The 24,712-nt window shown below is 36.3% G+C and overlaps 1 protein-coding gene across 1 annotated transcript in view; it reads left to right on the top strand.

Moving 5' to 3' along the window:
* HDAC9 (histone deacetylase 9) overlaps nt 1-24,712 on the top strand; it is an 806,539-nt gene that overhangs the window by 744,461 nt on the left and 37,366 nt on the right. Inside the window, exon 24 of the mRNA XM_060020406.1 lies at nt 11,788-11,872. Coding sequence (XP_059876389.1) covers nt 11,788-11,872 — 85 coding nt within the window. The remainder of the gene's footprint in view (nt 1-11,787; nt 11,873-24,712) is intronic.

Genomic DNA, 24,712 nt, shown 5'->3' with positions numbered 1-24,712 from the left:
GAAATAGGTTATGGTGGGAGTATTTACACCATGGAAATCAGCAAATGCTACAAATTACAACTATTGTTTTTGACAGTCAGCTATTAAACATTTACCACTGTACCACTGCTGCATGATATGTGAAACAGGTCTTAGCAGAAAAGTCAATATTTCAAACACAGTATAGTAAAAATCTCTTTACGTAACAAAATAATTAAGGAAAAACAGTTTAAAACATGCATATCAGCAGATTGAAATAGAGAAAACAAAAAAGCAAATGAGGATAAGACAAACAAGAATAAAAGACAGTGAAACATGAGGAGTTACAAAACTTATTTGAAAAACAGGGACAAGGAAACAAGATTTTTTGCTTATAGGATGAATTAAGCCGTTTTTAATAACAATTGATGTCTAGACTATGGACATTACATTAGGAAACTACACATAAAGCACTGACCGCACATCTCTTAAATGTTATTGAAACTTCAGTTTAACATGCACCTTTTAATATATATAGTATTTTCCTAACTCAACTGGGTGATTTGGAATATTTTCTCATTATATTGCATATTTACACTCTTACCTCACTGTTTAAACAAAATATTGATAGTGTGAATTATCCAACTAATTGTATTCATTATCCTCTTTCTAATAGACCACTATGCCTCCTTTTTACCTTTAAGTTCATTTTTAATTATTTAGCTAGTTATTGCCATAGATGCTTAAATATGCCATCATGTCCAAACTTTCCATAGTTAAGTACCATGGAAACTGTGGTATACGATTTGGATATGATAGTGGATAGAGGCACTTCCTCATAGTCTTCCTCCTTCCATTCATTGGCCAATATATTGTATAACCTACATTTATCTAAGCTGGGGTAGTTTTGGATAAAACTCAACTAATAGAATAATAACCATGTAATAATCTCAGAGTCTAGCCCCGCTGTCCCTCATATTTTATTAAGGGAATTCCTTCAGTATCTCCTGTGAGCTGAATGGCCATGACTGTACCCTTTGCCTCTTGGTCCTCCTGATAGTCTCATAAGACTTGTTAGGTTTATATCACTTCTCTTGGCCAGAGGTGTATCTTTATTGCTGTGTGATATCACCATTGTCTATATGAAGGTAGGTTGCAGGCAGACTCAGTCTGAACAATCGCAATAGTGTGTCAGTATAGTAACTTGATTATCAGTAGAATCTATTCTGATTTACTTTTGTTTCCCATCTATTTGGTCAAGAATTTTAATGACTCCAAATGAGTAAAAGGGGTTATTTTGAGAATGACTCATGAATCACAATATGGATAAAATTATATCCAGGTTTACTTAAGCAATCAAATTAAACATATACAACTAATTGCAGGCATCTCTAAGATAATTATTTCAATGAGAGCTGAGTTTTAACCACCAATCCCTCCTCACTAGGGAATCCAGAATAGTTCCTCAGCATGGAGAGTCAGGTCTTCATGGCACTCTGCTTCCCTTATCCTCTTGGTCTTGATCATCATATTCTTCCAAGGTTCCACAAGATCTTTGACCCTGACAACTGAACCTTTTCTGCATTTTTTTTCTGAGTTGCTTTGCATGTTATAGGGGACTTTCAGTTCCCTTTATAGGTGAATTTGTGGCCTGTATCTAAGAATGTAACTTGTTCTTGCTGCAAAACCTATAATCTCACTTTTTTTCTTAGATGCACCATAATATAGTAGAATAAGCATGGACTCAAGAACCAGACTTAGTTTCCCTATTCCCTTATGTCATAAAACATATTCTCTTTTTAAACTGCTTTTAATGATAAGATACAATATTCATATAGAAAAGTGCATTAGACATGAATGTACAATGCAATGAAATATCACAAATAGAACACATATATAACTATCAACCAAGTCAGTAAACAGAATAATGTCAGCACCTCAGCAGATCACATACACACTTTCCCAATCAGTACTTCTTTTCTCTTTTCTGAAAGTAACCAATTTTCTGGTTTCTAACATAAGATTTTAATTCATCTGTTTTTGAGCTTTGTATACATGAAATCACATATATATATATACACATATATATATGATTATATATATATAACTTATTTTGCTCAACATTGTGAGATTCATCCATACTTGTGCAATAAGCTATAGTTTATTCATTTTCATCATTATATAGTATTAGATTCCATAAAAAGACTTTCCAGGACAATGTCATGGTTTATTTATCTATTCTACTTTTAATGAGTAGAGGGAATTTTTCTAGTTTGGGGGCTGTTGTAAACAGTACGGTGATAGACATTTTATAAATGTTTTTTTGTACATTTGTACACACATTTCTGTTGAGTATATATCTAAAAGTAGTATTGCTGGGTCATGGGGTATGCATGCATTTAATCTTTGTAGATAATACCAAACTGCTTTCCATAGGGTTTGTCACAATTCATACTTTATCAGCAGCATATGACTATTTCCATTGTTCTGTGTCCTTCCAAAACTTGGTATTAGCAGTCTTTTAAAATTTTGGACATTTTTGTTATGTGTGTAGTAGAATATCATCATGGCTTTGCTCTTCCAGAATACTAATTAACTAAAACAGCTCTTCATCTATTTATTATTTGCACATACCATTTTTGAAGCACCTATTCAAGCTTTTGTTTACTTTCAGATGGACATTTTCTTACTTATTTGAGCAGTTCTTTTTTTTAAAATAAATTTATTTATTTATTTTTGGCTGTGCTGGGTCTTCGTAGCTGTGCGGTCTTTCTTTAGTTGCAGAGTGCGGGGGCTACTCTTCGTTGTGGTGCACGGTCTTCTTATTGCAGTGGCTTCCCTTGTTGCAGAGCATGTGCTCTAAGCACACGAGCTTCAGTAGTTGTGGCACGTGGGCTCAGTAGTTGTGGCTCACAGGCTCCAGAGTGCAGGCTCAGTAGTTGTGGTGCACGGGCTTAGTTGCTCCGCAGCATGTGGGATCTTCCCGGACCAGGGCTTGAACCCTTGTCCCTTGCATTGGCAAACGGATTCTTAACCACCGCACCACCAGGGAAGCCCTGAGCAGTTCTTTATAGATTCTGTTGTTGGTTTCATATGTTGAAATACCTTGTCTGTCTTTTTACCCTCTTAATCATGTCCTTTGATAAATAAAAATAATTTTCAATGTAGTAATTTATCAGTCATTTCCTTTGGGATTAGTTCTTTTTGTATTCTGTTTAAATATTCTTTCTGTATACGCAAAATCATGAAAATATTCTCTCTATTCTCTTCTTAAAGATTTTTGACTTGAACATTCAGATGTGCAGTTCTTCAGGAATTGCATATGTATATGGCATAATTTAGAAGTCAAGTTTTTTTTAATGTGGATATATAGTTGATCAAGTACCATTTATTGAAAAGGCCATTCATTCCTTATGGCTCAGCAGTGGTATCTTTATCCATATATACATGGAGACTCTAGTCTTTTCTGCAGGTCTCATTATCCTTGAGACATTATCAGACTGTCTTCACTTACATAGTGTTATAAGCAATCTTGATATCTAGTAAAACAAATCTCCCAGTTTGTTTTTCTTCAAGACAGTCTTGGTTACATTTGTCCCCTTTGTGTTTTCATATACAATTTTAGAATCACCTTGTACAATTTCACAAGATACATATAAATGGATTTAGTTCACCAATAAAAGCAAAGATTATCACATAGTAATAAAAAGTGCTGTTTAAAGGGACACTTTCTGTGATATAGTGATAAAGTTTGAATATAAAAAATGAAGAAAAGGGACTTCCCTGGTGGCACAGTGCTTAAGAATCCGCCTGCCAATGCAGGGGACACAAGTTCGATCTCTGGTCCGGGAGGATCCCACATGCCTTGGGAGGATACCACATGCCACGGAGCAGCTAAGCCTGTGTGCCACAACTACTGAAGCCCGTGTGCCACAACTACTCAAGCCCATGTGCCTAGAGCCGATGCTCCACAACAAGAGAAGCCCCTGCCGTGAGAAGTCCGCACACCACAACGAAGAGTAGCCCCTGCTTGCCGCAACTAGAGAAAGCCCATGCACAGCAATGACGACCCAATGCAGCCAAAGATAAAATAAATAAATAATTAATTAATTTTAAAAAATTTAATGAATAAAAATTAAACTACATTAACTTACTGAATGAAAGCTTACATGGCTCTATCAGTATCACTTTAGTGGATGTTAAGACAAAAAAAGAACTAGAGTTAGAGATGCTTCATAGTGGTAAAATATTCTATTAACTGGTAGGATAAAACAACTTAAAATTGTGTTTTAATAACACAGCTTCAAAGCATATCAAGAAAAAGCTGAATGAAACAAATGGAAAAAATAGTTAATACCACAATCATAGTGACAGACTTTAAGACACCTCTTTCAGCAGCTGATAGAGAAAGAAGACAGTAAAAAAAGGGGGGTATGTATAAGACTTAAACACCTTAATAAACCTGCTCTAACTGAAATAAATAATAGGCTTTACCCAGTAACTGCAGAATATCATTCTTTTCAAGGACACATGTAAAGTTTTCAAAAATAGACCATATTTGGGGGTATAAAGCAAGTTTCAGTAAGTTTCAGCTAATGGATTTCAAAGAGTATAATCTCTCATAGTGAAACTAAACTAGAATCTATATTATATAACAAATGGAAAGATATCCCATGTTCATGGATTGGAAGACTTAATATTGTAAAAATGCCCTTACTACCCAAAGTAATCAAGAGATTCAATTACAATTCCTATCAAAATCCCAATACTTTAGCATTTTTTACAGAAATAGAAAAAAAATTCTAAAATTCATATGGAATCACAAAGGACCACAAATAAAAAAGCAATATTGAGAAAGAAGAATGAAGTTGGAAGCATCATATGTCCTGATTTCAAAATATATTACAAAGCTACAGTAATCAAAACAGTAGGGTACTGCCATAAAAACAGACATACAGACCAAGGGAACAGAATAGAAAGTACAGAAATAAATCCACACATATATGGTCAACTGATCTTCAAAAGAGTGCTAAGAATACAAAATAGAGAAGGGATAATTTCTTGAACAAATAGTATCGGGAAAACTAGATATCCACTTGTAAAAGAATGAAGCTGTACCCTTTTCTTATACCATGCACAAAAATAAATGGATAAGTAGTTAAATACTTTAACATAAGACCTCAAACTATAAAAATCCTTAAAAAAAAAAAGGGTAAACTTTTATGACTTTGGTCTCAGCATTAATTTCATGGATATGACACCAAAAGCATTGGCAACAAAACAGAATAAACTAGTGGGACGACATCAAACTGAAAAACTTCTGAACAACAAAGAAGACATTCAACAGAGTAAAAAGGCAATCTATGGAATGGGAGATAATATGTCCAAACCATATATCTGATAAGGTGTTCATCTCCAAAATATATATGGAACTCTTAACAGCTCAGTAGTAAAATATAGTAAACCTGATTTTAAAATGGGCTAAGGACTTAAATAGACATTTCTCCAAAGAAGACATACAAATGGCCAACAGGTATATGAGAAATGCTTAGCATCACTAATCATCAGGGAAATGTAAATCTAAACCACAATGAGATATCACTTCACATCTGTCAGAATATCAGGATGACGATTATTTAAAAAACAAACAAAAAAAACCCCCAAAGACAAGAAGTGTTGGCAAGGACGTGGAGAAATTAGAATGTTTGCATTCTGTTGGTGGGGATACAAAATGGTGCGACTGCTATGTAAAACAGTATAGAGGGCTCTCAAAAAATTAAATATAGAACTACCATGTGATCCAGCAGTCCCACTTTTGGGTATTTATCCAAAAGAATCAAAATCAGGATCTCAAAGAGACATTAGCACTATGAATACTGAAGCCCTATTCACCATAGCCAAGATGTAGACACCAGCTAAATGTTCACTGACAGATGAATGGATAAGAAAATGGTATATACATACAATGGAATAGTATTCAGTCTTTAAAAGGAAGGAAATTCTGCAATATGCAACAACTTGGATAAACCTTGAAGACATTATACTAAGTGAAATAATCCAGTTGCAGAAAGACAAATACTGTATGATTCCACTTATATAAGGTATATAAAATAATCAAATTCATAGAATCAAAGAGTGGAATGGTGGTTGTCAGCAGATGAGGAGAGGGAGAATTGGGGAGTTACTAATCAATGGACATAGTGTTTCAGTCAAGCAAGATGAATAAGCTCTAGAGAACTGCTCTATAACATTGTACCTATAGTCATTAATAGCGTACTATACACTTAAAAAATCTGTTTAAGTAGTTAGATCTCATGTTCAGTGTTCTTACTACAATAAAATTAAATTAAAAAATAAAACAAAATACCAGTGATGTAAAATAAAAAGATGAAGTGTAAAACAAAACTTTGAAAAAGTGGTTGTATAATTTGAAATAAAAAGATAATTGGAAAATCTCATATATTTGGAGATTTCAAAATACAATCTCTTATGTGTCAAAGAAATCACAGTAAATTTAGTATTTTGAGCTGAATAATTATGAAAATATGAAATATCAAAAAAGTGTAATATGTATAAGCTGAATTTGGAAACACATGTAAAGCTTTAAATGTATATACTAGAATAGAAAAAAGTTTAAAATTACAGATAGAAACACACAACTCAAGAAATTAGGAAATCAAAGCAACAAATTAAACATGAAGTGAGTGACTTAAATATAAAGAAACAATGAAATAAAAATAAGCATATAATATATAAGAATTAAAATGTCAAATTTTAGTTCTTTGAAATAATTAACAAAATTGATAGCACTCTAGAAAGACTGATTGAAAGAAAAGTCCTACATTACCAGCACTCTGAATGAAAAAAAGACTTTACCACAGATTTTAGTGTATTAAAATGATTATAAGAGGGCTTCCCTGGTGGCGCAGTGGTTGAGAGTCCGCCTGCCGATGCAGGGGACGCAGGTTCGTGCCCCCGTCTGGGAAGATCCCACATGCCGCGGAGCGACTGGGCCCGTGAGCCATGGCCACTGGGCCTGCGCGTCCGGAGCCTGTGCTCCGCAACGGGAGAGGCCACAGCAGTGAGAGGCCCGCATACTGAAAAAAAAAAAAAAAAAAAAAGATTACAAGAGAATATTTTAAAAAAACTTCATGTAAAAGAAAATTGAAATTTTATTTGAAATGGAAAAATTCTTGTAAAAATAAACTGAATCAAAAAGACAGAAAATTTGAATGCTACCATAATTAACAAAATTGAATCTTCAATACCAGATATACCAACAGAAAACACCAGGCCCATATAGCTTCAGCAGTGAATTCTGCTAATAATTTATACTGTTTTAGAGTAAAGGGGAAGATGGGAAGAGAACACTTCATAAATGATTTTTGAGGCTAGTATACTATTGACACCCAAGCTCAAAAGAACATTATAAAAAAAGAATATTACAGGAAAATCCTGCTTATAAGCATAGCAGTTAAAACCCTAAACAAAATATTAGCAGTTCATCATTATCTTAAAAACCCATAATATAATTGTGTTTAGGCCAAGAATGTAGGATATTAACATTCCAAAATAAGTTGTTATAATTCACCACATTAAGAGAATGAAGAAGAAATATAACCATTTCAATAGATGTTTAAAAATTTGTTGATAAATTAGACACTCAATTATGACCTACTTTTGATAAACTGGGAATAACTTATTAGCTTGATAAAGGATATCTACAAACATCCTATAGTATGCATCAGATTTAAAAGCGAAACATGAGAATTTTTCTTTGAAATAAAAAAACATGACAAAGATATTCACTCTTAGTGCTTCATTTTAACATTACACTGGTGGTCCTAGACAGTGCAATAGGGTAAGAAAAAGAAATTTAAAAATATAAAGATTGGAGTGGAATAAATAAATCTCTCTTTATTCACAGAAGATATGATTATATAAAGTCTATACAAAATTATTTGTTTATACATCATTGGAATTAATAAATTAGTTTAACAAAATGGATGGTTAATTTAAAAATCAATTAAAAATCAATTATTTTGATTTAAAAGTGAATTATCTCTGTTGTTTTCCCAATTCTTTTAGTCTAAAAACATGCCCTGATTATGGCAGACAGCCAAGTGGAAGAACATATTCCATGTAGGTCTGTTAGCTATGGCGAGCCAAATAAAGCCTATCTCCCCATGTTTTCTTTCAATTAATCATTCCTCCATTCATTCAACATTTTTTTTAAATGCCTATTATATACCAGGCTCTATCTTTGCCTTTAAATTGCTCACAACAAAATAGAGAATGACACACATGGCTGACTACAATATAATGTGTAGAGTAATAAACAAGAGAATTTGTGTGGAAAGGAGACAACGAGTGGAAGCAGTTTGCTCTATCAGAGGATTTTAGAAAAGATTTCAGAGCAGGCAGTGTTTGTGTTAGTCCTTGAATGATTTAGTAAGGTTTCACCAATTCAAAGAAGGATAGGGAAAATACAATTCAGAGAGAACAGAATAAATAAAGGTATAAGAGTATGCCAAGTATACTTGGCACATTTGGGAAACATAATATAAAAGCTAAGAGTACTTAGTAGATCCTTTGCTTGGTTGATGTGTGCATCTGTCCTCTTGTATCTGTTATATTTTGCAAAATATGTTTAGCTTTTTTTTTCTGTTCTTTTCTCAATCATGAAAATAATAGAGATGATTTTCATGTCTCATAAGTACAAAGTGAGTTTTAAAACTTCTTCTCGAGCTTCTCCAAGGATACCCTTGCCTTTTTCCATAAGTGCATCTTAGCCAACTAAAGTGATTTTTGATGATTTAAATGATCTGATTCTAAAGAATCTGAAAATTATTTATTCACAACATGATAATGGCCCCAACTTTTATGGTGTTTTAAAATAGCTGTAGTACTTAGAAATTACATGGTATATGCATGTACATTGTACATTCAGATGTATTGATACATCTGAATTGTATCAATAGGGTATTGCAACTTTCTGTAAAAGATGTAGAAAAGTAAATACCCCTATACTGAGTCTGAAAATTTATATAAAGAATTGCAGTAAATAATGATTGCATTTAAGCTTTAGATATAGGAAACCTAGATGAGAGCTTCAAATGTCAAGAAGTTGTGTTAAAATCATCTAGTGTATCTTATAACTCTATTATTACTTGATGGAATTGTGCAAAAAGACGGTGTGATGGGTGTGTGATATTTCCTACATCTGCATCTGTTTGATCTTAGTATAACTTTTGCATGCAGAAGTTCTCTGGTTTGCATAAATTATTTCCTTATTTATCTTTTAATAACTCTTACTAACATTGATTAGCCTTATTGCCAGTGTTTTTGCTACATCTTATCGGCCAAACTAGATATATAACACAGCTTTACTGTATATTCTTATTCTTTGCTCCAAAGTTATAAAATATGACTATTTGTTTAATATTACTTTATTACAGTTAGTTATTAGATTTTATTAATAATGACCAATACTCATATTTATTAAACAGATGCTTCAGTCAGATGTTTTTAGTGCTTATAACTGTGAATTATTAAATCAACAAACTCGTTTAGAAAAGACAACTCAATTCTGTGGTCCCTCTATACAAGGTTTTAATATTATGAAAACAGACTAAATGCTGCTTGCCTTCTTGCCAACTGAGAGTATTACCCATTACCTTCTCAGCAGAGCTACTAGAGAAAAAATAAAGAACCTACATTGAGAACTTTCTGAATTCAGCTCTGTCTGTGTGTATACACTCAAAATGAAACAAATTGGGGCAATTTACTGAAGGTTAAATCCTCTAAATGACATTCACCTAAAATATGCAGGGAAATGGTTTGGGAGGCTTAAATTATCAATGTAATTGCCTTAATTCTCTAGGTTGCTTTCATAAGTAGACACAACTTTATCGTATCTAACTGACAATTCCAAATTGGAGGTTTAGGGTTGTTTGTATTTTTACTCTCAACACTCTGCATCAAGTTTACTTTCTACATAACCCAGGTCCTAAAAATAGCCCATGGACCTAATGTGAGAGTGTTCCAGAAGTGAGGTTTTTACATTAATGATGTGCCTGTAGCTTTCTTTCCAGTAGCTAGCACCTTTCCATTTGTCAGCATTTTACCCTGAAGTCTCAGGAAAGCTTGTTTAAGAACTAAATATGCTCATACTACGTTGTGCTTTTATTCTTAAGTATTCGAACATAGAGTGATATTTCAGAACATCTTGTTAATAAAGTCTACCTAATTTCTATTAAAATTTTTCTCTAAGCCCTGAGAGAGAAGTGAAAGGAAAGATTATTTATGAGCAAGGTAGCTCAGCCCTAATTCTTGAGTAAGAGTTTTCCAAGTAACCTTCCGTTTATGATTCAGCAATTCCTCTGAGTTAAGAGGGTGTTACTAGGATAACATATTTTTGAAGATACTATCTGAAATACCAGATTTTTTAAAAAAATGATTTTTAACAAATTTTAAGAGTTGAAGATTGCAGAACCTTTCACTGACACTGTGGGTTTTTTTTTTTCCTCTTGCCAAACTGTACTGCAAGTAAACCTTTTGATGTTTTAAATGTTTTTCTTTGGCAGCTAAGAAAAACACTCTGGAAAGTTATATTTAGTGAATTTACCCATGTATAAATATCCCTGAGCTAGTCTGTTATCCTATGGCATCTGGAAGAAAGGTGCTATTGTTTTAGATTCCATGATTAAAGTATAGAATAATCAATTCAGAGAGACCCTGGGGGGAAGATTCACTCACACATGCTGTGGAAACTTGGAATCCCTGAGTTTTTTAGTTTTTTTCTACAGATGAAGAGACATAGATGGGTTCATGTTTTAGCACAGTGTCTAGTGACATTGTTTCCCGTTCTTGCCATATAATAGTTTGGCCTATTTGAGACTACTGACTTTAACTTTTATAAGAAAACTTTTTTGTTGTTGTTAATCCCTTTTTACTATTACTTTCCTCGCTTTCTGGGTCACAATAGCTGGACAGCTATTTTGTTTGCAAGTGCTCTGCTATGCAGTTTGTCCTGCTCCACACGAAGCCACATCACCAACGTATTCCCAGGGATGCATCATCAGATTTAGTTCTGCCAGAACACTCCATAAATTATTTAAAGCTCTTCTTCATTTCTTGCAAAACAATGTTTGCTGAGCTTCCCCATGAAAAATCAGTGTAATTCCAGAAGATCAGGATAGATTTGCAAGACAGGAATTTGTCCTGTGCTTCCACATGGCTATCTGCATAGATGTGAATACAGTGGAAGTTAAATGAAAATGTACAGTTATTTTACTTTTGGTTTTATTTGAGCATTTTCTCTACTACTTATTCAATAGCAGTTGAATAAGAGCAGCTATGTCTCGTGGCGTTCTGCTGTGAAGTGTCCAAAAGTGTAAGGTAGTTAGGTGTAAAAACACCACAAAAGTATGGATAATAGACTGCCCACCTTCTGTCTACTTCAACTTCCCTGAGGTTTCGTTTGCAGGGCCCAGCTGCATATACAGACATGATGGAATTTGGTTTGTCAGGAACCTACAAAAATTACACAAATAACTCGGATTTTTAATGAATAATACACAGACATGCACCTGCTTCAGGGACTTCATAGATTAGTTTTGTGACCAGTAGAAAATCCCCTTGGAATTCAATTACATTGCTGCAAAACAGAAAATAAAACTGGCTACACTTTTGGAACTGGTATCAGCAAAATGTTAAGTAGTTCTTGGAGCAGGCTTTTTTTTAGGTTGTTTCAATTTGGTGTGCTTCTGTGAAACTTATTATAAAGTCATAATGTTCTGCTCATATCATTATTTACCATTCTTGCAGCTGGAGCCACTTGCAGAAGATATTCTCCAACAAACTCCGAATATGAATGCTGTTATTTCTTTACAGAAGATCATTGAAATTCAAAGTATGTCTTTAAATTTTTTTTAATATTTCTAATAAGGTACTAATTAAGCTTATATTGAGAATTAGAGCACATGAAAAATATATTTGAGCTTCTCAAATATAAGGAATATATTTAAAGTAATTATAATTTCCACATATTACGTATCCATACCTAAATGTGTTTTGTTGCCTTGCTGTTAATGTGGCAATCTTATCTCACACTGATAACGAAATTCAGAGACTCTAGATTTAGAACCTTGTTTTTCTCATATTTTCCAAAAGTGTTTGGATTTTTTTCCATTACTGCCACTAAGTATCTACTCAGAGCTATGAAATTAACATAGAAATTGTGATTATATTGTCCAGTCTTAACTGAGGTAAGTTATCTCCTAGGGATGTTGGAATTCACCAGTCATTTACTGGTTTTAAGTTTGTCAGTAGAGGAAAAAGTTCACGAGAAAGCCTACTAGAAAATCCAACTGAACAAAAAGGAAAAGTCAGAGACCTTTTTACTATCCCAGTTCCTTTCACATCACTGTTACTTTCTCAGGAATTACTCTTTTTTAGATGATAACATGCATGAGTGTTCACGCACGCACGCACATACACACACACACACACACACACACACACACACACACACACACACACACACACACACACACACACACACACACACTGAAAGCAAGCACAAATTGACATGAAAGTCAGCATGAATGGGAAAACCAAATGGCAAAATTAAGTGTGATAGAGGATCAGAAAACCCTTAGCTTTGCTACTCTTTTGTAGAAGCATTTTTTAACACCGCTGGAGAAGCCACCTTCCATCTATCTCTGAGTCCTTGTCTTTGCTTGCTCAGTAGTAATTTGGAGATATGGTTGTGACTGGGGTTCTGTTATCCATTCATCTGGTGCTTATGCAATCTAATCTAATACTTCATTAAGGTGACCAGCAGCATAAAAAATATCTACTTTTTACACATACGATTCTTTTTTTTCCTGAGTATTGTTTTCCCATTATATACACAGACTATTAAAAATTATTGTCCCTATGTATATTATGATCACATCACTTTCAATAAGCATTCTTAAAATACTTATTACATGTTGATACATGATAACTTGAGCACTTATCAAGGCAAGGCACAGAAGAGGAATAAGGCAGTTTCTAGCACTAGGGAGTTTACACTCCAGTGAGTGAGAGGCACTAAAATAGATCATTTCAATAGAAGTCACAACACGCACTGAGATCATGGACAAGAAACAGTCATTTTCTTAAGTCCTTTGCAGCCAGAAGGAGAGGTACTGCAAAGTGAGGAAGGTTCACGGAAGGTTTGAGGAAGGCTCCTTGGCAGTGATAGGGCCTGACCTTGGTCTTAAGGTCTTATTACTGACCAGGGTTCTTGGCCTCCTTAATCAATAGAAATTGATCAGGGGCCAGACAAGAAATTCAGGCTAGGCTTTATTGGGGCCCCTGCTGCAGCAGCCCGGAGCAAAAACAAACAACAGATTCCTTTGTTTGCTGGCTGGCTGAGGAGGGGGCGTAAGCTTCCTCTTTATATGAGGTTGAGGTTAAGGTTGTGTCCAGGGGTCGGGCCAGAGGGGTGGCTTAGGTGTTTTGCCCGCCCCTTAGGTGGTGGTGTGTGCAGGGAGCGTGCGCAGTACGCTGCTTTTGCTGCTGACCCCCTGCTTTTGCTCCAGGCTCTTCAAAAGTGGCTCTTGGGTTTTTTGGTCCCTTTGTAGCTTTTGTCCAGAATTGCCCCAACTGGGCATGCAGGCAGTTATTTTTAGTCCCATATAGTTTCTTTGTATTTTGTTGCTTGAAGAGAGGTGTGTCCAGGTGCAAGCGTTACAGCAGTGCAGCAAAGGGTCCCAGGTCCCAGTTTGTCTCAGTCTGAACAGGATTTTGGCCAGATGAAGAAAGAGTGAATGTTCTGAAGGAAATAACGGAAGCAAAAGACTCAATTTTCACATAGGTGTAAAAATTCATGGTTTATATATGTCTTTAGAAACCATGCTGTTGTCTGTTGCATTGGATCTAACTTGCCAGTAATGACTTTCCACTGCATGATGGTTTTCCTTTCACCACTGACATTTTTGAGTGACTTGTACAGTCTACTTTAGCCAAACAAACCTGTTTGACTCTTGAAAAGGATTCACTGAACTATCAAAATTGGCTGGATAAGAATTCTGCCCCTGTGGATTGTGAATCTCTGTCTTTTGCTCCAAAATGCATTTCAAACACCCAACACTGACCATTTCCCCCATTTAAAAATCTATTTCTGGGGCTTCCCTTGTGGTGCACTGGTTAAGAATCTGCCTGCCAAGTCAGGGGACATGGGTTTGAGCCCTGGTCTGGGAAGATCCCACATGCCACGGAGCAACTAAGCCCGTGTGCCACAACTACTGAGCCTGCACTCTAGAGCCTGCACACCACAACTATTGAAGCCTGTGTGCCACAACTACTGAAGCCCTCGCACCTAGAGCCCGTGCTCGCAACAAGAGAAGCCACCGCAATGAGAAGCCCACACACCACAACGAAGAGTAGCCCCCACTCGCCGCAACTAAAGAAAGCCTGCGTGCAGCAGCGAAGACCCAATGCAGCCAAAGATAAAATAAATAAATTTTTTAAAAAATCTATTTCCTCCTAAACTCATATTGAAGATTCCACCCAGAGCTTGTTAATCCAGTACTTCTGTAAAGTCTCCGCACTAACGTGTAGATTTTAAGTGGTATTTTTATTTAAAATTTTTCTATTATTTGAGTTTTTGTATGTTTTATGGTCTTTCGATCATGGTTCCTTAATTATATGATAATTATCAAGAGGATGGAACCGTGTCTTCTCACCCCCACTTGTACCTGCAGGCAGGGTTGGTACCAGAGACGAGGTTTGAAGTGCATGGAAACCTGGGAATTGAGAGTTGGAAGATTTGAGCAGGATTGATTCGAATAACTCTTCAAGGCCCTAGGGAACCAAAACTTGCATCAAAGAGAGCTTCTGAAGAAGAATGCCTCCTTCTGAGTCATGGATACAGTATATGGTATAGTGGGTACTGTTGTTGGCTACTCAGTAACTATGTGTTCCTCATGTCTACTCAGAAGAAGCCTGGTTTCACACATGAATCCTTGCCACCAGATACAGTACAGATCAGGGGAAGATGAACTTATGCCCAGCTCCAAAGGAGCTGTTCTTAGTCCAAGGCTAAACTTGTCAACCCTCTTACCAGTGATTAGTTAAGGAGTGGGTACTTGACCAATTCTGGCCGGGGAGAAGCAGGGCTGGCTTCATGGGCTTTCAACCAGTGTAGTCACACAGGCCCCACACTTAGAAGGGCCCTACACATGGTTTAATGCTGTTACTCTTGCTGCCTTAAAATTCTCACTAATTTGTATTTTGTGACCAGGAGCCCACATTTCATTTTGCACTGAGCCTTGCTAATTATGTAGCCAGTCCTGATGAAAATCAAGGTGCTGGTGATGCAAAAAAATATTTACCAAAAAAGACTGAGAGTAGCATCACCACAAGGAGAACTCAAGTTGTGCTTGAGAAGGAACTGAATGGTGGGTTGAGGTTGTAAAAGGGAAGATAAACACAAGATTACAGTGATCTCTCACCAGTTGGGACATAGGGTGAAAATCTGTACAGAGAAAGTGCTTCAGTACTGTGGCTTTGACCACTGTGTGGTACATTTTTGTGTGTTTCTCTGAATTGTGTGTCTTTGGGGCTACTCTTTTTTTTTTTTTAAACATCTTTATTGGAGTATAATTGCTCTACAATGATATGTTAGTTTCTGCTTTATAACAAAGTGAATCAGCCATACATATACATATATCCCCATATCTCCTCCCTCCCACCCTCCTTATCCCACCCCTCTAGGTGGTCACAAAACACGGAGCTGATCTCCCTGTTTACTAAGTGGCTGCTTCCCACTAGCTATCTATTTTACATTTGGTAGTGTATATATGTCAGTGCCACTCTCTTACTTCATCCCAGCTTACCCTTCCCCATCCCTGTGTCCTCAAGTCCATTCTCTACGTCTGCATCTTTATTCCTGTCCTGCCCGTAGCGTCTTAGGAACTATTTTTTTTTGTTTTGTATATACTCCATATATATGTGTTAGCATGAGGTATTTGTTTTTCTCTTTCTGACTTACTTCACGCTGTATGACAGACTCTAGGTCCATCCACCTCACTACAAATAACTCAATTTCATTTCTTTTTATGGCTGAGTAATATTCCATTGTATATATGTGCCACATCTTCTTTATCCATGCATCTGTCAGTGGATATTTAGGTTGCTTCCATGTCCTGGCTATTGTAAATAGAGCTGCAATGAACATGGTGGTACATGACTGTTTTTGAATTATGGTTTTCTCAGGGTATATGCCCAGTAGTGGGATTGCTGGGTCATATGGTGATTCTCTTTTTATTTGGGGCTACTCATCCAGGTTAAAGAAACAGAAAGGGATTGTATAAAGTCTACAAAGCAATAAAAGAAAGTGGCATTTCAGAGTAACAAACTTCATAATGGCTTGGAAAATCAAAATTGTGGGTACCTGACTTAACAAACAATGCTATATTTCCTTAAAAACGATAAAATTGAACTCTCAATTTTATTTTTCTCTGTTTTATAACACACTTCCATTTCACATGCTCGTGTAGAACTCCAGGCCCTTGATTAGGCTCCCCATTTTGCCTTTGGCAGGGAAGGTAGTCAGGACTCACTAAAACTTTGTGGATCCTAGTGCAAAATGAAGATGTGTAAATGCTTCCCTGTTAAAAATTATTAATAATTTCAAGAAGATGCCAGCCGAGCATAGAACCAAGCCTGAGAGCCCTTCTGAACATGGGGTCCTTTGCAACTGCACAGGTTGCCTGTTTATGAAGCCTGCCTTGAAGGTAGCCTTTGTTTAACAGAGGAACCTTCTCTTCACATGTCTCTGAGTGTCAACCAGGTGCCTCCTTTCAACTTAAGGAGGTGTTCGAATTTCAGCTCACCCCCTAGTCCAGGTTCTGAAGGATTCTTTTGTGCCAGGGTTTGGGACTACTGTACCAGAAAAGTATGTAAATGTTGAAAAACAGGCCTTGTAGCATGTGGGAAACATTCAGGCAGGTTCCTAGATATCCTTGTCCCAAGGCAGACGGCAAGGTGCTGACAGGCCTTATGTGTATTTCTTTGAGAACTGAGCCCCACAGCTGAGGGTATGCAGGTGCTGGAGGCTGTGATTAGCATTGGCCCTTTGCCTGGCCACATGTATGTGAGTATTTTGCAGCAGGATCATCCCTGTTGTCCTGTTCTTGTTTATATTACTTATTTAGCTGAGAAGAAAAGGCCTTACAAGGCAACAGCAGGGCACCTATTTCTCCTGACAGGTAAAGACCCCCACCCCTGACAGGTCAGGGGCTGGTTTCATCTTCAGATGGTGGGTGTATACAAAGATCAACCATCTCTGAAATAACAAAAGGGAGGTATGGACAAGAAGCTTCATGTTTGCACATGCTGTTCACTCTGCTGACAAAGTCTTCTGCCTCATCCCTATTAAGTTTTCAAGACTTAGCTCAGATGTTCTCTCTTTTGGGAAGCCATCTATGAATCCCCATTCATCCCTATTCTAGATTAGGTGCATTTCCTGGGTGCTTTCATGGCAGAGATTGTTTTTGCTGATGTTCTTTGCTTTTAATCGCTGTGTCCTCTGCACAGTTCTGGAATGTTGTAGGTGCTCTGCAAATGTTCGTTGAATGAATGAATCAGCCAGTATGTCAGTATTTGCCACACTCTTTTTTCCTTAGCCTAGATTGACTTTTCAACTAAGGTTATACTTCTTGGTTAGGTCATACAGAACAAGAGATTAAGAAGTGCAGGAGAAATCTATATGAGAGCCCATTTCTTCACTCTCTTTCACAACCCACAATGATGAATCATTTCTAAGTTAGAAAGAACATGAACTGCTTGTGAGCTACCATTTCCATCGCCAAGCTTGGAGATGGCAGCTCTAAGAGTTGACTGGCCAGCTGTAATCACCAGCAAGCAATGCCAGGTAAAAGTCAGCCCAGAGTAGGATAAAGGACCCTCATATGTATATAGGCTTTCCCGAAACCCATCCTAACAACTCACAGTCCGTTGAACTCTTACCTTTTTCTGCATAGTACGCTGAGAAGCAAGATTCCCAAATGTCATGTTTCACACTAGTCCTGGCCCGTGATAACATTTTCACTGATTTTGAAGGGAAGAACCATGAAGTGAGTTTTCCACAAAACTAAATTTATTTAGTTTGAAAGACTATAATTTTAAGTTTGAAAAACATATAATGAATGATGTTGATATTGATCTATGAAACCTCAAAATGTGAAAACCACAAGTATATAGTCATGGTTTCCTTTTATTTATTTAAATTTTTTAGTAAGAAGAGTACTCCTTTTAAGTGTCAACCAATTTTGTAGACCTCCTGCATGATAATAACGATAATCATAGTATCTTTTGAATTGTGGATCAAGAAAATATATGTGTACACAAGGATTTGAGGATTCTTTTAAAATTTTGCTGCAAGCCTCCAGTGGTTTGCAGCTGATAAGTTGAAAAACACTAGTGTGGAGGGTTTTAAAATGATACGAATTTCAGTATAATCCTCACCAGCCATGTGACGATGAGCTAGCCACTTAACTTTCCTAGGGAATTTCCAGAGGAATGACATGACATATCACCACACCGATTTTCTAAGGTGGTGCCACGGTGGCAGCAAGATGGCAGATCAGAAGCGGAGTCATAAAAGAACAGTAGGCAGTTTTTCCCTTTACCCCCACTTTCATCTTTTTCCCACTCTAGGAATTCTTCCCTTGTTTAGTAGATTGAGGTCTTCTTAGAATTCCTTATTATGCCAGCCACAGAAAACTGGTGACATAGGCCAGAATGAGGAAGAGACAGTAATTGCAATGTCACCATATGTTTTTGTCAAACTTGTTGTATATCAGTGGAGGAACAACATCCATGCCTCCTGCATATAAAATTTGTCACTATGGCTAAATTTATCTGTATTTTTTAAAACTCGCCCACACACAGGACACACATTATTATTTAGGGCAATGAGAATTGCATTTATGGTCTCCTGAATTTATCCAACTTTTGAGACCGATATGAAAAGGGATATGATTATCTCATTGCAGGAGAATACACCATGTAACTATGTAATTGACTATGAGGTAGTCAGTTATCCATATGGTTCAGGCAACTACAATGGGCAGAGCACACCTTTCACCCATTCTAGGGGAAAAAAAAATGAAATCAAATTTTCTCTAGGAGATCCGAGGCAAGTATAGTTGACACCAACTCCTTGTCAGAATTCTGCTTAACTTACGTTTTTATATGTGTTATTGAGTGAATGACTTCCTTTTCCTCTTTTTGTTGTTATTCTTTTCCTTCTCCCCCCTTCCTTAATCTGCTTCTCTTATTATTACTATATATCCTCTGTTCCAGAAACTACCCTTAGAAGTAACAACTGATGTTGAAAACAAAGGAATGTTAATTTTGTTGATTTCATTTCCACTCTATTTCCAATGGAGATAACTGCTGGTAAAAATAAAATACAGACATTGTTGATGTTGTATTAGAGTGGATAATCAGAGAAGGTGCTATCCAGTTCTCTTGGTAATTAAGAGATCTGGATAGTAATTAATGAAAAAAAGCTATTAAAGTAAGATAAACCTCGCTGTAAAGATGGCAGTCATTTTCTTCTTTTATGTGAAATATCATTCTCAGCCATCTCCTTCCATTACTTTAATACTCTCTACATACCCCCTTCCCAAGGAGAAAGGACATTTACATCAGACGATCCAGGAGAAAATCAGATTGTTTCTAATCTGAAAGGAATTTGTGTACATCTCTTGTTGTGAGGAAACTGTCCAAGATTTTGATCTCATGGGGCTATGCGCATAGATTAAAGGGTTGTTTCCCCAGATGGCAACAAGCACTGCATAAATCATTTCACTAACTCTCTAGCTTCTTGACTCCACACCCAAATGCTAACCCACACTCAGTTTTTCTTCTCTCTTTTTGTCCCTTCTTGTTTTGATTTTCTACCTTTTTTCCTTATCTCTCTGTCTTTCCCTCTCTCCTCCACCTTCATCCTCTTCAGACCCAGGGGAGAAGAATAAGAGATATGCACGATGTTGAAAATGGGCTTTTAACTCATAAGGATTTAATGATTTATTTCAAGCAGGGAAGGAACATGATCAAACCTGCATTTCAGAAGATCACTATGCCTGCAGTAAGGACAGGAGATTTAGCAGAACTTACTGTCAAATGTGAACCGTTTAATTCAGAAGTAGAGCTGGCTTGGTATGTAATTAATAGGCATGGAGAGGATTAATGGTTTCTAAGTTTCAGGCTTGGACAACAGAGTAGGTACTGATGTCACCTCCTGTGATGGGGAACAGTAGAGGAAGAAAAGGTTTGCAAGGAAAGATGAATATTAGACTTAAGAAAAAGAAACTGCTGATTGAAAGGCTTAAAATTTGGGGAACCCATCTTAAATATCAGTTTTCTCCACAGTAAAGTTATGGAGGCATATTGGATGAAATTATTTACACAATGCAAACCCTGTAAGCTGTTAGCAAGTAATAAAATAACAATTACTGAGTGTTTTCAGTGTGCCAGGCACTGCTCTAAGCACTCTTATTAATATAAGTTAAATCATTTAATCTACTTAACAACCCTATGAGGTAGGTACTATTTTCATTCCCCTTTTACAATCAAGTAAACTGAGGCACATCTAGGTTAAATACTTTGCAAGGACACATAGTTACTAAATGGACAAAAGCAAGCTCATAAACCAGGCATTCTAGCTCCGGAGTCTGTGGTGTTTGCCATTATGTTATTCTAGCTCACAAAGAAATTAATTCCTTTTGCAATTTTTTGTATGCACTTTTTTCTATTTCATCCAAAAATGACAGGTTTAAGGGGGAAATCAGTTAAACTGAAGATTTGGAGTTTTGGACATTCTGGTTAATTGAGGTTTAGCCACAGTCAGTTTTAGAAGGGCAGTGCCAAGTTGCAGGGAGCCATGGAGCTATGAATCCACTCTGGAGTCCCTTGTAAACTTTCAAAATACATCTAATCACAGAAAAATGCAAGGATTGGCAGAATTTCAAATCCCTGCCCTGCTGAGTTTAAAACCCTGACTGTTGTCAGGTGTGAGCTGCTATTTGTCATAGAGTTTTTGGCTTTAGACAGAGGCCTTGACGTTGCAGCCCTGGGCCAGGCCGACCTTCATTGAAGAAAAGCAGCGTTAGACATTTTCCCACTATTAACCCCGCCAACCCTTGCTTGTATCAGAGCCAGGTCAACCTTGTACACATGGCTTTTTGAAAGCTGATTTTGAACTTCTAATTAACCATTCTCTTGAAATGTTGAGACTCTGATTATTGTTTGGTGGAGCACTAATACTAGAATATACCAGAATTAAAAGGAAAACCTGCCATCTGCTTAGAGACTTAACTTGTCTGGAATTTTTTTTTAATTCCAACTACATCTGTAATTATGAGTTTTCTTTCACTCATGTTTCTACTAAGGCAGAACTAATCACACCAAGAGTCTAAATAAAACTATGCATCTTTCTAGGACTGAAAACTCTTTAAGGACAGAAATGCTTTCTGATTATACTCAGCTGTTAGCACCCAGATGCACTTCACACATGCAATACCATTATGGTGTGCTCGAAGGTCAAGTTTGGGGAAGATCATTTGTTAGGTATTTATATATACATTATACACACACATACACAAACATAGATTATATATATGCGTATGTATAAATAAAGTATATATGTATATATAATCTCTAGTCCTCACACAATTCTGCAATGCATAATTAGTTTCCTCATCTTGTTCATGAATAAATTGAGGCTTAACAAGTTTAAATCACCAAAACCAACACTTGAACCCTGGTCTGGCTATGCTTTCAAAGCCCACTTTCCTTCTGTTAAAGCATATGACCTTCCTGTTCCCACTTCATTTCACAGATAAGAACAGAGTTCCACCAGACTTCCTGTTCCCAAGTATCCCAGGATAGACACTAGAATAGACCTCTTCTAAATAGCTTCTGCATACGTTAAAACAGACTATTTTAATCCATTAGTGGGCTTCCTAGAACATAAGGGAATATGAGGGAAAAAGAAAACATAAACTGAAATTTAATAGGGAGCGAGCAGTAATCAATAAGTAACACAAAATGGGAGAGTATCCCTGGGGCAAATGATGACATCAGTGCTATAACTGCACAAAAAAGCCTGAAGTCTGCATCAAAGTTAGGGATATGAATTTGATAGATACTAAAGAGGTTTTGTCTTCCTCCCTAATTCTGAAGGAAGCAAATACAATTCCTTTCTGGAGGAAGTATCCCTAATTTAGACCCTCAGTATATGCAGAGATCAAATTCAACAAAATACGAGCTCAAGTAAATAAATACATACATATTTAAATAAATGAATAAAGTAAAATGCACAAGGACACAAGCCACTAGGGAAAGTCAGTAGAAAAGAGAAACAGAGAATAATAAACCTTATTTGTGGGGTTAAAATGGTGGAGGGGCATAATTTCAAGTAATGATAATAGATTTAAAATATTCATTTACTTTCACTCCTCCATAAAACTCCACTAAAAATTAAGAGGATCTTTTTTTGTTGTTTTGCTTTGTTTTGTTTTTAAGACATACACTCATAGGGATGAAGAATGCAAAAGGAAATAATAGGAACCTGGAGAGCAGATGACCATCTGTTACTGTCTTAGCAGACCTAAAAAAAATGAATTCTAAACCAGTACTAGCAGGTAGATCTCTGCCAGAGAAGGATACGTCAGACGCATGTAGAATTGTTGACCCACACACCTAAGACTTTCTATTTTATTTCATTTATTTTAATTTGTCATTTTTTCTAATTCATTATCCCTTTCCTTTCTTCACTTCTATGTCCAGCTTAAAAACACTAACTCTTAAATCCATTTGCCCTTCTACCTTTAATCTGCCGTAAAAATCTTGCCCTTTTACTTTACCAATCTAATGAAATCTCAACCCTGAATATAGTCTACAAGGAACTTTCTCTAACACTGGATGTAAATAAACAGGTCCGCTTGAGATTGTCATGAATCATAGCAATTTGATTTCCTGTAAGTTTATGAACACCAAACTCAAGTGGGCCCAGTATAATCCTGCTGTGTTTCTCAGGTCAATTTTCACTGCCTCTCTCAAACTACTTTTTCAAATTTCACTCTCCTCAAACCTCCATCTGTTTCACCTTTGCTGGCAATCTCGGCAGTAAACTTTTCTTAGAGTAAATTGCAGCTACCAAACTGCTTTCTTTGAATTGTTCATTCTCATCAACAATTAAACAACCTAAAATCTCTCATCTTAAAGAACAAACTCCAACAGCCTCACTCCTTCCCCAGTTTACCATCCTATTTCTCTCAAACCCTCCAGGAACAAATTCTTGAAAAAGGTTTCTATCTAGTTATCTTCATTTTCACAGCTAGAAATCCCTATTGGAACCACTCTATTCTGGTTTCAATCTCACTGTGGTCACCAGTGGCATTTCTACTGCCAGATTTAAAAAGTGATTTTATTAAACTTTATTTTGAAATAATTTTAAGTTTAGAGAAAACTTGCAAATATAATACACTATAGAATTCTCATATAACCTTCCCCTGGCTTCCCTTAAGTTGACATCTTGCAAAACCATAGCACAATTACAGGAACTAAGAAATTAATAGTCATACAGTACTGTTAACTATAGACTTTCATTGGATTCTACCAGTTTTGTCACTAATTTCCTTATTCTGTTCCAGAATTCAGTCTATAATCAACACATTGCATTTAGTTGTCATGTCTCAGTCTCCTCTCAACTACAACAGTTCTTCAGTCTTTCTGTGCCTTTTATGACCTTGACACTTTTGAAGAGTACTGGTCAGTTATTTTGAAAAATGTCTCTCAGCTTGGGTTTCTCTAATGTTTCCTCATAATTAGATTGAGGATATGCATTATTGGCAGGATTACCACAGCAGTGATTCAGTATCGTTCTTAGTGCATCAGATCTGCAGCACATAATGTCAGTATGTTTTATTATTGGTAAGGTTAGCCCTAGCCTGGATCACTTGATTAAGGCAATCTTCAGTATAAAGTTAGAATATTTCCCTTTGGAATTAATAAACATGTTGGGAAGATACTTTGAGATTATGCAAATATACTGTTTCTCCTCAAATTTTTGCCCATTAACTTTAGCAGCCATCAGTAGATCTTGCCTGCAAAAATTATTAGTCTGGTGTTCCAATGCCGACTTTCTATTTTCTTTACTCTGTCTACATTTCTTACTTGGAAGTTATCTGTCATGAGGAACTGTCCTTTCTCTTCCATTTACTAACTTATTCGTTATAATATTTATATCAGTATGGGCTCATGTATATTTATTCTATAGGTTATAATCCAATACTATCATTATTTATTTTGTTGTTGAAATTGTTCAAGCTCTGATTATTCAGAGCTCTTTCAGGATGGCTCCTATGTCCTTTTGACTTGGCTTCAGACAAATACAGTCTAACAATCCAATCTCCCAGAGTCTTTGAATCCCTTCCTCTTCATTAAACCAAGGTAGGTCTGATGTTTCTAGATCACTTCCTGTGGGCCACCTTTCGGTCCATGTTTTAGCCAACCAAACAAATGAAGTTAGAACCCTTCTTAACTCTTCTAGCTGCAGCATTAAATGCAGCATCTCTGCTTAGTGGGCCCATCATCCTCTACCTAAATGCTTTTCACCCTACATATTCTTTTTCTTAAGTATATAATATGGATAAGTTGTTTCAACCCTCTTTACTTCAGTTTTCTC

This window comes from Delphinus delphis, chromosome 9, assembly GCF_949987515.2.
Source record: "Delphinus delphis chromosome 9, mDelDel1.2, whole genome shotgun sequence".
NCBI lineage: Eukaryota > Metazoa > Chordata > Mammalia > Artiodactyla > Delphinidae > Delphinus > Delphinus delphis.
This window is presented reverse-complemented; position numbering and strand designations above follow the sequence as displayed.